Below are 17,990 nucleotides of genomic sequence, written 5' to 3'. Positions count from 1 at the left end.
AAAAAAAAAAACGCAAAGTGAATTTTCTTGAAGCCAGTAAAGAAGCAAGAACTAAACCAATTTTCGCATAACATTGGAAAAAATAAAATCCAAAGGTAAACTCTATCAAAAGCTTGAAATTTATAAAATTTATTACTTTTCCCCATCTTTTGAATTAAAATATAAAGACACTAATGAGTCAGACTAGGAAAATCCATTAAGTAACATAGCTTCCCATCAATGAAGCAGTAGCCACATTTTCTCATTGTAAGAGCTTATAACGTGCTTATGGATTTCAATACAAGCCATTCATTTAAAAAATAAGCAGTAATTCTCGTTCTGTGTTCGGATTTACGACTTCTAACACGAAAATTACTCTTGTGTCTGATATCAGAAATGATAATGAGGAAAATTAACTTCGTTACACAGAAGCAGAATAAAAGTCCCCAAAACGCTGATTCCGAGTTTATTGATGAAACTTTTAGAGCAAAATTCTCGCATAAAAGTTTTATGGCAATTTCATGCACTCTCTGTGAAGGTTATAACAAGAGAATTTTGCGCAGTCTAGCATGAAGTGAAAGAGAATAAGTTGCTTCAGGTTTTGGAAAATATCTCTTCCACGTTGGAATCTGTGAGAGCATGTAGTTTTCGGTTGTTATCTATAGCGCTGAAAGAGTAGTGTAAGTTCATGAAATAACTTTTTTTTAGGTATAGTTACGTAAAAGTTAGTTTAGATTATATGTACATTAGCTCTCAAAAGTTTTGAGGCATAATGTTTTTGATCCTTTCTTCTTATGTAAGCTAAATTTCTTATTGAAGTAAATTGGTAGTATGTAGCCTTGGTTATCTTCCATGGCGCAAAACAAATAATATGTTTGAAAAAAATACGACGTTTTGAGAAAAAATTCAATTTGCATTTACTTACAATTAAGTACGTGATATTTTCACTCTTGACAAGTTCTCCGCTTTCTCAGGTACTGAAGCACAGGAATTACAAGCATAAAATATGGGTTTAAACACTCACACATTGGTTTTTAGGTTTCAATACCGTAATGTTTTCGAGACATTTGACTTCAATCCGACTTACACCGATTTTAAATTTTCAATCGACGTGGGCAAAAATCTCTCATTCTATGTCCAGATGATGTTTCAAAGTATTTCGTAAGGTTCACCAGTTTCACAGAAACATAAGATGTTGACCCCAGTAGTGATCTAAATTATGTGTTTAATTATTTAAGATTAAATTTTGAAAAGGAGAAGTTAGCAGTTTCTAAAATCCTCACAAAACAAAGCATTTTTATATTGGACACATATGTAGTGTTTTGCTTCCGATATTAAATTAAAATAGGAAATAAGAATATTAATACTGTTGATTAAAAGTACTAACTGTGTACTAATTCATTTCGACATTGCAATTTTTTCCATACAAAGGAAAACCTAAATTTCAAATTGTCTCCTTCTTCTCTTACCTTCTTCACAAAGTTCTCTAATTAGACCTCCTTCGTCCATGTACCACAGTTCTCTGTTCTCCTGTACTGTTGCCCTATATAAAACAGAAAAATAATGTTTTTATAGATGAAAGTATTTCTTAAATCATAACATTACCAAAACATAATATTTGAAGTATAGCAAAACGCAATTATCAAAAAAGTACAAAATGAATACATACACACAATAGTTTCAGTTGTTGGCAAACCTTTGACAAATAGTTTGAAAACCAGTGTTTTAAAAAGTATAATCTTTACTAATAATAAAGCTGAAAGTCTGTGTCTCTGGATATCTGTGTTTCTGGATGTCTGGATCCCTGTATGTCTGTTACGCACACAGCGCCAAGACCTATTTTTCATGAAATTTGGCACAGAAATAATTTTTAGCACAAGGGTGAGCACCTCGAAACGATTTTTCAAAATTTCGTTTTTGTTATTTTTTTATTTCAATTTTAAAAACACTTTACCAAGGAAATTATCATAACGTGGGCGAGTAAATTTCCTAACATATTTGAGCAAATGAACATAGCAAATTGGCGAGAAATTCATCATCCATTATTTGTAAATATTTTTAATTTTCTACTACGGGCAGAGCCGTGCGGGTACCGCTAGTACTTAAATAAAGAAACTGATCCAAATAACTTAAATTAAAAAAGTAAAATTTTATTGCTGATGTTGGATCAAGTTATATATATTGCCTTCCAAAACCATGGAATATAAGGTGAGTGGAGGATTTCTAGAATATTTATGCACTTAGCAGCACTTTAAAGCTTTTATTATTATTTTTTTAAATTTACATTTTTTATTAATGAAGTGATTTTTCCAATGCAGAAAGAACCCATCACCTTCTTTCCTAATTTTGTGGCTCATACACAAATAAATAAATAAAAGCATAATTTCTCAAATTTCCTTGAAAAATCCTCGGGTTTGACACTTGCGGAAAATTCACTAAAGACTTATTGTGCGACGTGACTCGTACAGTTACGTAAAAGCAAACAAATGTTTAGAACTTGGATAGAATAACGTATCATACGCAAACATTCGGAAAATGTAGAAACATACTAAGGGTTTAAATAATCAATATTACTTCTCTTTCTTCCTCTCAAACTATTATATCCCCCCCCCTCCCTTCTCCACACAAAGTCTTATTTTCCTTAAAATATCCAATTACAGCCGCAGTACAACATGGGGGCGGAAAAAAAATTTCTCAATTATTTTTGTCCATATGGTTAAGAAATTCATTTGAAAACAAAATATTTCCAGTCTAAAAAGGTACGTAAAATATTAATGTTGCTCTTTTAAACATTCAAAATAAATTATAATGTAAAACAAATTCAAATGTATCAGGATATATTTAAATTAGTGGATTTCCTCCTTTCTTTTCTGCAAGAGAATTATTCTTCAACTTCACTTTAAGAAGCTCAGATTATAATTTAAAGCTTATCTTAATTTCCAAACTAAATATTCTTTACAAAAATGCTTCAAGTTTCTTGTGTAAACAGATTAGTAATTCGGTGGAATTTTCGAAATAGTTTGCTGGATTATTCGAATTAAAGCGAAATGTAGTGAAACACCCGTCAGCTATTTGAAATCCTCGCTAGCTTGTAACAACCGGCCAAAACTGATTTTTTCTCTTTCTGTAATTAATTCCGAGTTTCGGATTTCTGGGTAAAATGTCACCAAAGTAAATATAAACCAAATACTATTGCATTTAGCGGATTTATTTTCTTAGATAGCAAGCGTCAGTTAATTATCAAACAATCACAACAGCATTAATTCATAAAGGAAAATAACTCGCTTCTTTTCATTTCTTAAGATGTACTAATTTTGTAGTAAGTTACCGCCCTAAGCCAGGGCTAAAGCAGAAATACATAAAATACACCGCCAGCTCAGTTATTCCATCCGAGGACTGCAGTTTCGTGCTTTTAAGCACTCATCAGCCCGGAATAGGAATTACCTGAGCTGGTCACGAAACTGCAGTCCTCGGATGGAATAACTGAGCTGGCGGTGTATTTTAAGATGTACTGATGTTCAAATGCTTTATTCAGCAGAATTGATATTAATGGAGCATCAATCGAACATTTACTATATTTCAAAGGTTCTCAAACTAGGTGCCGTAGGAAGAGGCGAGGGGTACCGCGAAGTTACTATATACACTGATGGACAATTGCTAAGGTTGGATGGCAATAGCAGAGGAACCCCAAAATGGAAGACAAGGAAATAAGGAAATTAGCATAAGTTCGGGACACAGTAATTTGTGTTGTGATTATCCAATCTTTAAACTCACGACGTTGCTTGCCACGTCGTAGCGCAGATAAGCGATATAAAGGTTTTGGCGTGTGATGACCTTTGTTGTTCAAAAGGAAAGTTTGACAGAAAAGAATCAATTGACCGAACTTGCATTTTTCGGTATGTCTTCCCGACATCCCATACATGATTTTATGGGTGGCTGTGTGGTTGGCAACATCGAAAAAGGACAGAAAAATTTAGAAGTTGCAAGGGAGTTTGACGTCAGCTACAGGATTGTTTCTAGAGTTTGGAAATCATTTCAAACAAATGGAATGTGTAGCAAATGTCACGAGGGATGTCGTGTACGCAATACGACGTCAGCAAAAGATCAGTAAGTTGGTACTTAGTGCTAGCAACGAAAAGGAACCTGCGCAACACAGCTACTGAGGTAGCAAAGCAGTTTCCTGCTTCTACTAGCAAACAAATATCCCAAAAAACTGCATCCAGCAGTTTGAATGCAGTAAGACTACACGCCTGTCAGCTTGTTTTGTACATCCCATTGTCTACAAGTCAGTATTTTGCTCGTTTGTAATGATGTCTTCAGCATCGCATTTGGAGAGAAGTCGACTGGGCTTGTGTACTGTTCTCAGATGAAAGCAGGTTCAGTTTGTCGTCTAATTGTGGACGACAATCAACCTGGCATGAGAGTGGTACAGCATACAAGTCGGCAAACAGAAAAGAAAAGGACTAGTATCCTACAAGTTGTGTCATGTTACGGGGGATTATGATCAATGGCCGTACGTCACTTGTGTGCTTCCAAACAAGACTATAACGACTAGTGATACATTAATGTTGTTCTACTGCCTCGTGTTCTGTGGCGCTGTGGGCGATAAATTCGTTTTCATGGATGGCAACGTAAAATGTCATTAACAATCGCCGTCCATGAGTGTCTATCTCACTCAAAATATTCAACCCATCCGATGGCCAGCACGTTTTATAGATGTGAATCATATTTAAAATGTTTGTTATGCTTTGGAGAGCAGTCTTGCCAGTCGACAACTCATTCCAATAAGCAGGGACACCCTTATCCGTGACAGACGGAAGAATGAGATAAATTACCTCAACAGCTGCTGGATAATGTTGTGTAACGCATCACATGACGTGTGGAAGCTTGCATCGGTCTCCAGGGTAGCCATATCCCGTATTTTTATCTTACGCCGGAACGCCTGGTTCCGGCGTTTATTCACTTTTACGTATTCAGCTCAAAATGGCCGTTTCGTCCTTTGAACACTTTTCAACAACATTTGGATCTCAAAGCACAAAATATTATCGCCATTGCAATGTTCTAGAGTTCTGGCATTAGTTTATTTCACTTGGCATCGAATTACACTAACTTTTTTACGCGCTACTCAGCCCATTGGACTCCGTCTTTAGCAATTGTCCACTAGTGTATACGTTGGATTAGTTTGCCATATAAGGTCATACAGACCAATAAGACCATCAGCTATTTTTTATTTTATGTTACAAGGTAAAAATTCGTTAGATCGTGTCTTCATCGTCATAAGAAAGTCTAACTGGTGACAAACAACACGCAATTTTTAATAACCATGCAAAAGTGTACCAAAAGCTGTTACTTAAAATTGATGTTAAAAATTCCTGATCTTAATTTGCTGTAAGTTTTGCTTCTACATGATTCACTGTAGGTTACTACTCTAAAAAAAGTTAATTATTGTTTTTGTAGCCTAATATATGTAGTTGACGATTTCACAAAGACAAATGTTGCAACGCACCGTCATTTCTTCCTCTGATTTGATAACCTAGAAAAGTAGATTGTTGGCCGTTAAGGCCGTGTTTAGCCCTCAGCATTCCGGTGTTCTTAAAATCATAATATTGAAGTATCGAGTGGAAGATATGAGCATCTACTGCTCATATATGCACGAATTGTGCGCATGTGTGACAAACATCCATAAAATAACGAATTATCAGTTGTCCCGAATATGACGATTGTGATCTTTCTCCTTTTTGGAAGTAAACATGAAATTTTTGGTATTGTTTTTGATGTTATCCAGTGTGGTTTAGTGTATTTATTGCTATTAAAGGCTCGTACTTTTTGGCGTTCATGTCTTCAATTCTATGTGAAGTAATCTTTGCTCATTTTTTTTTTCGAAGGGTTCATGGGCCTAATAGGATCGAATCGCTTTTTGTTGCTACAGCTGCTAAAAACCATAACGAAAACTTAAATTTTCACTTGGTTTTTTTTTTTTCTTAGTTTTTTTCAGTCATCTGATAAATATGCAAAGGCCGCAGTTATTCAGTCATAAAAGAGCGAGATAATAGCTTTTGAACCTTAGGGTAGCCTTATTTGGCCCACTTAGGCACTTCTCTCAAAAAATAGAGATGGACTAGGGTACTGTGAGAAAATTCTAATTCTTTTACGGGTACTGTAAGTCAAAAATGTTTGAGAACCCCTGCTATATTTAATTAATTGGCCTCAATAGCTTGGGAGAAAAAAAACTCAGCCACATTCTGGCGGAGAAAAAAAAAAAAAAGAAACCAGCGCAAAAGACTTGTGTCACTTTTGGCAAAATTTGGAGTTTTATTCGACAATATTATCATCGTTCTGCGAAATTTGGAGTTCCATTCGGCAAAATCAGAATTTTTTCCTATAAAAAAAGAATGGGGTTCGGGGCGTCTCTGCTTGTCCAATAACCCGCTATTTTCACAAGATCAGCCACTTTTCGATCCACATTAGGTCAAGTTTTGGGTATTCTACAGTTTTATATTGGCTATATATTCTTTATAACTCTATTAAAAAGCTCCGTCCCCGCGAGTCAGCCTCTTTATATAAATCATGTGCTAGGATAATAATGAATGTGAAGAACATCAAAGGTAGAATAAGTTTAATCAAGGAATTGTGCTAAATTAAAACGGGCTTAATATTCCTGTTTTAATTAACTTAGAATGTTGAAATAAACTTTATTTTTCACAGAAAAAAATAGTTTCAAATAGTGTATAGTGTGAAGGGAGAAAAAAAATTTCGAACTCCCCTTTTTAGAGGTGCAGACCTCCAAGATCCAAAATAAAGTGGAACCGAATTTTATAAACATAAAACGCTATGTGGCTTCAAGAGATTGCTTAGTCATACACGCATTTTAATGAAAGTTAAAAATTAATAAATTGATTTAAAAGCAAGAATTTAATTAAAACACTTATTGAATTTGAACCAAAAAGAATTTTTTTTTACTCATCAAAAAGAGGTAGTTAAAGTGAGCGTAACAATTAAAGAAAAATAATTTTCCCCTTTCACCGGTCGAGGAAAAAAGAATCCGTTTAAAATATGCATAACAAAAAGAACAAAATGAAAATACCGCACCCCACCCTCAATAGAAAAAATAGTTTTGCTAAATTACACTTAACAATTATAGCAAAATGAAAACAGACTTCTCATCGAAAAAAAATATGATGCAATTGAAATAGACATTACTTTTATAACGAAATACTCCCCCCTTCTATGCACTCAAAAAGAGAATTTTGTAAAAATACGCTTTATACAATTTAAACAAAATACTTCACTTAAATACAACGCATCCCGTCCCAGCAGGTGGCGCTTTCCACATCACTTGAATATCTTGCTTTGGTATTCCAGATGCATGAACAATGGCGTTGGGACATTCTTCAGAGTACTTGCACATTGCGTCTCCAAAGAGCTAAAAAAATAATATAAAATACAAATTATTCGAGAATCGTTTGATACATTTTGACTTCAAAAGTCATTGTCAAGCAGCCACCAGCAGTGGCCCCATATGAATTCCTCAAGGAGGGGGGAGGATCCAAGATCGAAGGTCCACTGTTCTTATATCATACTCCCACACGCATCCAAATATATTCTTTTGTTTTATCAATTTTCAAAAACAAAAAACATTTAAAAATAAATAAATAATTTCTCAGCAACAGTTAATAAAACTAATATAGGAATAACAAATACTTGATTCAAATACCAGAAAACACAATAATGAATGTATTTACTTTTCTCATAGTTAAAAATAAAAACAGCGAAGCAAAATCATCATTCTAGAACAATTTATGCTCACATACAGTTCGAATCTGTTGGGGGAAGATGGAGAGAAAAAAAACTTTATTGTTTTCATTTATTGTACCTGTAATTCTTGTTACCTTTGCTTGGAGTTATTTTACTACACACAGAGGATTATACTGAATTTAAAAAACTGAAGGTGTGGGAGGGGTCCAGACCCCCTGAATCCTCCCCTTGTGTGCGCCACTGGGCCCCAGTGACTATTATCCGGGTCTTATCGTCAAATTTATGACGTGAGCACTAATGAAAAAGCAAATTGTCAATATACGATGCCAATACGGCAATCACGCTCTGTCGAATAACTAAGGTGCGTGTCAGTATCTACGTCATGTTCTGTCGAATAAATGAGTAACATGTCAATATCAACGTCATTGAACACCGTAGCTCTGAAGAATGCTGGCTCGTTAGTTGAGATTTACTGGTGTCTGCCCTGTGCCATGACTGTTTAGCCAGTTGTTTTAAACCGCTGCACAGTGGGGCGAAAACGCCAAAAAGCGCTTAAAAGGTGTTTTTAAACCTTTCTCGATTGTTTGTTTACACAGGCATGTTATAATGGATTTTTCTCGATTTGTTTGGGCTCAGGGTCCAAAGTTCGCAGGCTTACGCAGCTATAATTCCTTTTCGGGGTCTTTCTATAGACCCTTTATGACTCATAAGTATTAATTTCTAAGAGAACATAAGAGGGCATTTTTTCGTAGAGTGTTTTGAAAAAAATAACGTTGAATTCGAAGTTTTTGGTGCTGATCAGAACCGATTCTCGGTTTGAGAATTCGAGTACTCATTTTTTTCGTCCTATTACTATCGTTGGACACGAGAGAAATTAAATATATCCGCCTTTAATAAGAAAAAAAATAGACTGCTTAAAAGCATTCTTTAGAAATTCCCGCACTCATGGTTCTTAAACTTTCTAAAGGCTCCCTTCAGCTTTGTAGTGGATGAAAGGCTCTAAAATTCCAGTTCTGATTGCCTAAGAGGTAGGCCAGTGCAAATTTATCAATCCTCAATTTTTTTATTATAGGAAAAAAAAAACATTTATAAGCGCTTTTTGGTGTTTTCGCCCCACTGTGCGCTGGTCTGGCGAACCGATAACCGCCGAAAAATTTAACCAGTTCTCAGAGATTAAGCAGTAAGTTACCGACCTTAAGACAGTGCTAACCCAGAACTACATGCAAAATACCGAGGAGCCCAGTTATCACATCCAGAGACTGCAATTTCATCCTTGTTATAGATTTATCAGTCTGACATAGTGATTAAACGAGTTGAAGGCCTATTACCGATGAGTTCATAAAAAGGACGAAACAGAAATCTCTGAATGTGATAACAGGACTTTCGGTATTTTGCATGTAGTTCTGCATTAGCCTGGACTTGAGGGCGTCAACTTACTGCTTAATGCCCAAGCTTTGACTTCAATTTGCGAGTTGAACCGCAATATGGCCCCAGACTCTCACTGGTGAGCTAAATTTACCTAAGCCAAAAGTTTGTTGGCACTCTCTTCTTCAATGAGATGATATCGCCTCCGTCTCGCTTGATTAATATTCCAGACGGATGAGTACATAATAAGGAAGAAATTGCAGTAGCTGAATGTGATAACCGGGCTGTCGGTATCTTTTATGCAGTTCTCAGAGATTTTTGCTCGTTCACGTTAAAAAGTTTACCTAAATTAAAATTAAAAAAAAAAAGAAACGCAGCATCTCTAACATGACATTTTACTACACAAATGCTTTTTCCGTATTTCTTTATGTTTCTTTAGTAATATTTATTTACTAAAAAGTAGAATGCTACTGATGTGGGAAAGTAGACAGCAGTATCTACAACAATATGTATTAAAGATATTTGAAGAAACGCTTTTTGGATTAACCCCAAAAAAATAGTAAAATTTTGGAACTCAACGTTCTTTTCGGGCTTCATTTCAACGTGAACTATATGCGCATGTATGTTTAGTAAAACTTAAGTAAAATAGATTTCGAAAATGCAAAATAATAATAATAATAATAATAATAATAAATAAATAAATAAATTACATCCAGCATTTATTTCTTGAATTGGAATTATGTTTTGCGCAATAACGAATTGCGATAGAACCCTTACTCGCTGAGTTTCTTGTTTTTACAAATAGAATGGAATGAAAATGGCCAAGAAATTTGCACCCTCATACTATGCCGGGTGATTTTCTTGAATAGGTATTACGAGGAACATCAATGAAAAAATAAAGGGTGATTAGGATGCGGTACAAAAAATAAACATTTTATAGATTTTCATTTCTGATCAGTCTCAAATGATTGGAATTAGCAATCTGGAAATTTTGTGTTTAGATGAAGTTTTGCTTTTTAAGTTCATCTATGTTGCTGTTTTTCCTGAAAAAATGTAATTTTACACCCATACATTTTAAAAAGTAAAATCAGTTTAAGTTAACCCTTGAATGAACGCAAACGATGGGTAACCATGGCAACGAAAATGTGTCCTCAGGAAAATGTGTCCACTGGAAAAGATTGTCAAACAAAAGGGATGAAAGAAAAATACCGTTCCAACGTAAGAACACCCGAAAAAAGCATTATTTATTAACTTCTGGGAAATACAAAGCATGCGAGTAATATTTCAAAACCTTCAGAATCATTTTCTATTTTATTTTGATAGCATTCTGTTTTTTATAATGAAGTCTACTAATGCCTATTGAAAGAGTTAGATATAATTTTTCTCGATAAAGTAATGGCAATGATATCAGTAAAGATGAACCGAAGTCATTTATTGGTTAGCTGCTTATTCTACGGCATGGATTACAAAAAAAAAAAAAGGCCAATGGTGCTATTTTTGTCTCTTCTTAATATAGCTACATTCAACCGCAGAGTTTTGCTGCTCTTAATCAAAGATTCTCAAATAAGAGTATTAAAAAGGAGAAGACCTCTTATTAAAGATTTGGCAGTTCAACTTGTCAAAAACCATGCGAATCAGAGAGCGATGTCAAGCATCAAACAAAACTAAAATTTGAGAGGTAATTTTTTAACGGAGCCAACTCAAAAACAAAAGGTGTCCTACAAGTGCTGTTATCTGTGGTAGTAAAAACGAGTCTTGTAGTTTAAAATGCTTAAATATTTTTGGCAAAAATCATTCTGATGTCATGTGTACCGAATGCATCAACTAATGTAAATGTGCATTTATATGAGATAAATTTCAAATTTTTGTCTTAATATGGCGAAAATCACTCATGAAATAGGTTCATTTGCAAAGTTTAAAGTAATAATTATGTTTGTCGTAAGGAATTTTTAAAAAACACCGTGAAAAATAAACTTTTGCTTAGTAAATTATGGAAATTCTTGACTGGGGTGCAGGACACCACCTGCGCGTTCTCGTGTTCGTCCGAGTAGCGCGCGTTCTCGCGGGTTATCTATCACTAAGCGAAGTTTTATTATTTATTATTACTATTATTATTATTATTATTATTATTTCATTCTTCTTCTTCTTATTATTATTATTAAAATTTTATCATTATTTAATCATTATTATTATTAGTTTATTATTATTATTATTATTATTATTATTATTATTATTATTATTATTATTATTATTATTATTATTATTATTATTATTGCTTTTGTTATTACTATTATTATTTTCTTCTGTTGATAAAAAAAGAAAAAGGAAACTCTCATCATCGTTTTGCAAAACTGTTTCACGTTTTTAACAGTCCAGAGTCGAAAGTTATTTATTTCCTTTTTTTACAAAGACAAAAGGCGAGATAAGGGAGGGGGGTGACTTTTCCAGTCCATAAATTTTTTTCAGAAGTTTTTTCCAAACCGTAGGTCAAAAAAAAAAAAAAAAACCGATAAAAGCGGGTTTAAACAGTTTTCAAAAACTTTTCAAATGAAAGGAAAAGAAAAATAACTTTTAATTTGCGTAGAAACATCCTATGCTGAATTCTGAAACAAAACATTCAATTATTTGAATTACTTTAAAAGAGACATGCATTTTATAAAAGTTTTAAGCGCGAACTTATCTGAAAGAGTCTGTGAGATGAACAAGCTATGTGGGAAGCATATTTTTGAAACATTCCTTTTGAAGCATTTTTATAAATCTTTCCATGAAACAAACGCTGTTATTTTTTTTCTAAAACGCTACAGTAGTCGATTTTCGTTAAAATTTCCAGTTTCAAAACTCGTCAACCATTAAATAAAGTAGTTAATAACTTTTTTACAAGAATATATTATTAAGCATTTGTGAATCAAAAATATTCGAGCCAAAAGCGCTATTTGCTTGAAAATTAAATATCAGCATTTTATACACATAATGCGGCAATAACTGTTTAGTTTACGAATACTTAAGAAGTCATTAAAAAATACTTTGTCTTCGAAGCTATCATTACTGTGCTGCTCTTTACAGAAAAAAAACTATCACAAGATAAATAATGCAACGCAGCATTTTAACAAACATTTTTGACAGAGATAAAAATAAAATGCTTGGAGACTTAAAATAAGTGTTGTATGTTTTTAAAATTTGAATGTTAAAGTGTCGTAAAAAATTCTTTTTGAAGAATAGGTTATTTTTCACTTTAATTTAAGAGCAAAATTTTCAAAGCATTGTACGGTTACAGCCAGCACTTAATTGTACAGGAGCTATTTTATTCAAGTTTACGTATAATTATCTTATAATAAGGCTCAAGCTTCGTAAAAGTCATGCCATGCAAAAGCAGACATTTTGTCTCGCACGTGGCTATATAGTTCACACAGATGTTTTTCGTATAAACTGTGTTTTGGTGCATCATTTCATCTTAGAGCAGAAATTAAAATGGAGGGAGCAAATCCATTCATTGGCTTGACAAAAGCTGACAAAAAGACCCCAAGTTACGTGACTCAACAACGACGAATGGTTGGCACGTTTTACGTGAAACTAGCGAAATAAACCTGATTTCTTCCAATGCTTTGCTTCAAAGCCTGTCACGTGACTTGGGGATTTGGTTTCATGAATGAAAGTCTTCACTCCCTCCATTTTATCTCTTCTCAATGCACTTCATACGGGAATATTTCAACGATTGAGAAATTGGCGATCTTTATCCATTGGCGTTGAATTTTTGGCGCCAATGTCAGCTTGAGAAATGATTTTCTTTTGCACACGTAAACAAAAAGTAGAGAAATATCTATTTGCATAGGGCTGTCACAAAGTAACATGGTATCCAAAATAAAATTGTTCACGCCAAGAACTTGACGATGACGCCATTTTTTCAATTATCGAAATATCCCCCTTCATTTATTTGCTTTGAGAGTAACGTACAAAAAGCAAATTGGAATACAATTTTTCTGTTTGGTATTTTCAAATGTAGAAACTGTACGTTCCTAGTTGTGCAGTAAACGAATGTACAGGAGTAGAACTAAAAATGTTGGAAACAGACAAATTCATAAAAGTTTTTTTTTTTCAAATTTTCAGTTATGGATAGTCAAATTTCAACTAAATTTCGGTTAAATTTTGCATTATGATACATAACTTTACTTCGAAAAAATCCTTTTAAAACACATAAAATCATAGAACTAAATTTAACTAAATTTAAGTAATTGAGGATTTAAGTGAGGTTGGAATGATACTAGTTACATTCACAACATCAAAAAGAGGATATTCGATGTTTCCTTTCGGCAAGCTTTTAAACAGTATGGTTGTAACTTGTGAAAAAGTGCACCTCTGGTCACATTTGATGTAAATCATTGTTCGATATTTTCACTTTAGCCTGCTAATGCTGCAAATAAATACTAACGGATGGGGACATTTGTTCAAGAAACGGTGCCAAAAACCTCAAAGACGGCGATAATGTCAAAAATATGTACACTCAAACCTGTTTTTGTGCGGTGGATACGGATCGCATAAAAAAAATCGTTCATTTTAAACATAACTTCATCCGTTTGAAAAATAACTTCGTCCAATTTATAAATAATTTCGTCAATTGAGTCCCAATATGATTGAAATTTTCATATACTACACAAAAGATGTTCGCACAATGAAAATCGCACAAAAAAGAGACCGCACAAAAACAAGTTTGAATGCACATGAGAACTCAAAATTAAGTAAATTAAAGTTAATTTTGATTTTTTACATTATTTTTTAAATAATTTCTTGCCCCCTTGAAATTCTTCTACGCGCTCAGGTTGAAAACTCCTGTTTTAAAACGAGGAATGCATATCGCAACACGGTAAAAAAAGTGGCACAACTCAAAAAAAAAAAAAAAAAAAGTGGAGAGAATCAAGGTTTAAAAAAATAGTAGTTTTAAGTAATTAAATCTCAAATATTTGAATACACTAAAGAAAATATGATGTGATGTTTACTGGTGAGTCTTAGTATTCTAAATTACTAATGCACACTACAGAGCCAAATGTTTGCTTCTGGAGTATGAAAATTGAATGATGCGTCACCATCAATTATATCGTTTTTACGCCTCTGCCCACCAATTATGTAAGCTAACTTTCCGGATTTTGTGGCAAGAAAGAGCATTAAATTTACATTTCAAATCAATAGTTAGTACAAATTCCCAAAATTCTGATCTGTGTCCTTTTTTTTCCGGGAGGGGGGGGGGGTGTATATTAATATTTTTATAATTTAAAACGCAATTGTTTTCTATACTAAACTCATCTTACCATTTAAAAATCTCTCATGGGTTTGTAACCAAAAAAAAAAGTTAAATGTTTCAGAAGCGATCTGAAACGTGTGGAAACTTACACAAATTTAAGCAAACCTACAAGCTCATAATGATTCATCCAAATTCAATTATTTGTAATTGTTGTTTTATTTGCTCTATTTTCAGAGACATGTGAAAGCAATACCAACGAATAATTATTTTATTTGATGGTAGACTTACCTGAAACGAACCGACATCTGGCCTTGCTGAAATGTCATTTTTTATTTCTTTAGGTTCTACCATCAACATAAAACCAACGAATTTTTGAACTGCAAACTGAGAACTGTACCCTTGAAGAGTCACTAGAAAGAGAAAATTGACAGAAATAAAATTAAATGAGGCAACTACAACAAACTAATTGTAAATAATACTAATAAAGTTTTATAGTCAAAAAAATAAATAGTAAATAATAATAATAATAAAGTTTTATTGGTTGCTAGACTGATGTGCTAAGCACAGAGGTAGCATCTGTACTTTTTATCAAAATTGAGTTATTGTCATCAGGTGATTCTTTGTCACATAATTAAAGTAAATGCAATTTTTAATGGTCAGTTGTGAACGAGAAACATTTTTTAAAAAAATCTGAAAAGTTGTCATTTGGATAAGTAATATCTCATATTGAGCTTAGCTGCAGATTCGACTTTTGTGCTTAGCACGGTAGTATAAGTTTTGTCAAAGTAATTGTGGGATAGTTCAGCGGATAATTGGCTGACTGTTTCAAAGAATTTCGTTACATTCCACGCAAAATATGTTAAAAACGAGATGATGTGTGCAACTCATGACTTGATTTTACTCCAACTTAATGTCATTTCCCCATTATTAGCATTTTTATTGTAATTCAATAGTTTACTCTCTAAATATCACCAACAGTGTCCACATTGAAACCAGATTTTAAAGAAAATAAAAATAATTTGAAAAATCGCGACAAGTTGGCGAGAAATCTTGGCGACCAAAAGACTGGCGATATATCGCCAAGTATCCGGCAAATTGTAACACCACTTGAGTTTACATCGAAATTAACAATGATTTCCCCACGAAAAGGGGCAAAAGACCCCTTTAGAAGCACCCGAATGCAACCAAAAGAAGAGGTGCACAACTAGATCCCACTAGGAGTCTACGTACAAAATTTCAACTTTCTAGGACATACCATTCTTGAGTTATGCGACATACATACGCACATACAGACGTCATGAGCACTGTAAAAACGATTCAGAAACGTTCCTGGAAAATAATGGGCAGCTGATGTGTCCAATATCTGCCAGTAGCATATCTTGCAAATTCCAGGAACTTTTTCCGCTAAAATTCAGTTACATTCCTGATATTATCCTGGAAGCTTCCTGAAAAATTCAGAATTCTTCCCGTTTAAAACCAGCCGTGTCTGTGGAAGTAATATCTTGGCATCATTCTGATTTTTCAAGCAAGTTAACGAAAATTTTACTTGCCTGCAAATCTCGCAAATCAATGCAGTCCACACTTTTTTGCTCCCTTTGGGAGCTTAATTAGCATGGACGGGTCGTACCTGAATTAAAACCGATGCACTTTATAAATACGCTCAGTTAATCTTTAAACTGGGAGATAAAAATATTTTTCACAACAGTGAAAAGTCTGCATTCTTGCGACTTGTAGCAATTCAGGAAACTTTTAGTCAAGAATACTTAATTTTTCCAGGAAGTGGATAAAAACCATTAAAATCATAAACGTGACACGGAAATACCCAGTAACGTTTCGGAATTTTTTTACAGTGAGAAAACTCGTCGTCGCGTGTATATACGTTCTTAGGCACTTATCCATGGGAGTCGAGTCGAAAAAAAAAAACTCAACATTCATTCGGGGGTGAGCTAAATGGAAATTAAGGTCGATTTTTGAGTGAAAATTTTTTCGCGAATTCAATATATCCTTTTTTTGTAAAAGGAAGTTTAAAAAAAAGTGGTTTTTTATTCTTTTTAAGCTGATTTTAATGCCGTAATCGAATTCCAATAATAAAGTTTTGATGATTTTTGAAAATTAATTAAAAATCAACCAAAACATATTTCCAAAGCTCTATTGCAGAATTAAATTTAGCGTCAAAAGAACAACAATCCAGTGAAAAAGATTTTAAAATAATGTATGGGGTAGAATGTGACGAAATAATTATAATTTTGCTTTGAAACTCTCAGTCAACTACTTGCGAAATTGCCCTATGATAAAAGAAATACAATAGTTGTTAATTTTACTAATTTGGACACCCCCCCCCCCCCCCCCCACCGACTATAGAAATGCTCGTTTGCTGCAAAAGTGTGATACGATGCTTACACAAGCAAACATGGAAACAATGTTTCAGACAGTAAAAATAAACATGCAAAGAATTAAATTAACTAAAAGGACAAAAGCAAGGATCCCTCAAAGCAATATAAAAGTTAATTAAAACTGCAAAAACAAAAGAAGTGAAATACTAAAAGTAGCTAAAAACGGTTGCGAAACAATTCATGATTGTTAGCAGGTCATGAAATCTTTAAACGAGTCTTCATTTTTTGGGTTTCACTCCCCAGAAGAATGTCACCGGGAGAATAGCACCCCCTCCCCCCCCCTACTCTAATTAGTGAGGCTACTGGGAAAGACATTAATTGTCGACATTTCACCTACTAAGAACCCTTACAAATTATGTTTCACAAAACAAGCATTTAGAAATGGCGCCGAATTTAGAAACTAGAATTTCAAAATTCGGCGCCATTTTCAAGTCATTTCAGACACACATCAATGACACAGATTTGATAAGAAGACACAGATTTGGTTTTTAAAATCGAAAAGCAATATTTCATGTCATCAAAAATTAATTGATCGAAATCAACAGTAATTTTGATCTGCAAAACATTTAAAAAGAAGTCCTAAGTTTCATTTAGAGTTGTTCTCAAAAAGAAAAGTAAATAAAAAATAGCGACTTGGTGTTTTTCTATATTCCAACTTTTTTGCTAAATATCACAACGAAAGAAACATACAAAAAACGGTACTTTTCCCTGAAAAAAAATGCAAATACATTTCTTTTCTAAAAGGAACTTAAATAAAACAGAAACGTCCAGCTTTCCTTTATATTTGTAAAAGAACGGCATAAAAAGCTAGCTCCTAAACGCTTGAATTACCCCACAAGCATATTTCTTCGCATTAATCAAAATTTCAGAAAAGAGACTTTCCACGGAGATAACCGTCCAACCAAAACACTGCTTTAAAACAAACAAGCAACTCTTTAATTAATTTAGCCCCAGAGAATTGCCACTCTTGGTATTAAAACTTTATTTCCCTGACGGTGCTGCCGTTTCTTTGTAGTACGTGTTTTGGCCCTGATAAGGGAAAATTAAGCTCGCAGGAACAAGACGGTGGTTGAAAATAATTAGGAGATATCTATGATCTATTCTTTCTTCCTAAAAATCTGCTTATAATGTTTAATTAAAGATACTGGCGAGTATGGGAATTTATTCAAAAACTTTTCGAATTGGTTAAATATTTGTTTCACACAGCGGTTTCGTTTGTTTCAAAAAGATATTTAGAAGATTTAGAGTTTGATGAAATGCTGGTG

The 17,990-nt window shown here is 33.7% G+C and overlaps 1 protein-coding gene across 1 annotated transcript in view; it reads right to left on the bottom strand.

Moving 5' to 3' along the window:
* Positions 1–17,990, bottom strand: part of LOC129225638 (spondin-1-like) — a 247,685-nt gene that overhangs the window by 62,531 nt on the left and 167,164 nt on the right. The window contains exons 2-4 of the mRNA XM_054860106.1: positions 14,621–14,742; positions 7,269–7,402; positions 1,449–1,522 (exon numbers count right to left, since the gene is read on the bottom strand). Of these exons, the coding sequence (XP_054716081.1) occupies positions 1,449–1,522; positions 7,269–7,402; positions 14,621–14,742 (330 nt within the window). The remainder of the gene's footprint in view (positions 1–1,448; positions 1,523–7,268; positions 7,403–14,620; positions 14,743–17,990) is intronic.

Source organism: Uloborus diversus, chromosome 7, assembly GCF_026930045.1.
Source record: "Uloborus diversus isolate 005 chromosome 7, Udiv.v.3.1, whole genome shotgun sequence".
In the NCBI taxonomy this organism is placed as follows: Eukaryota; Metazoa; Arthropoda; class Arachnida; order Araneae; family Uloboridae; genus Uloborus; species Uloborus diversus.
The sequence above is the reverse complement of the archived record's forward strand: the minus strand, read 5'-3'. Positions and strand labels throughout refer to the sequence as shown.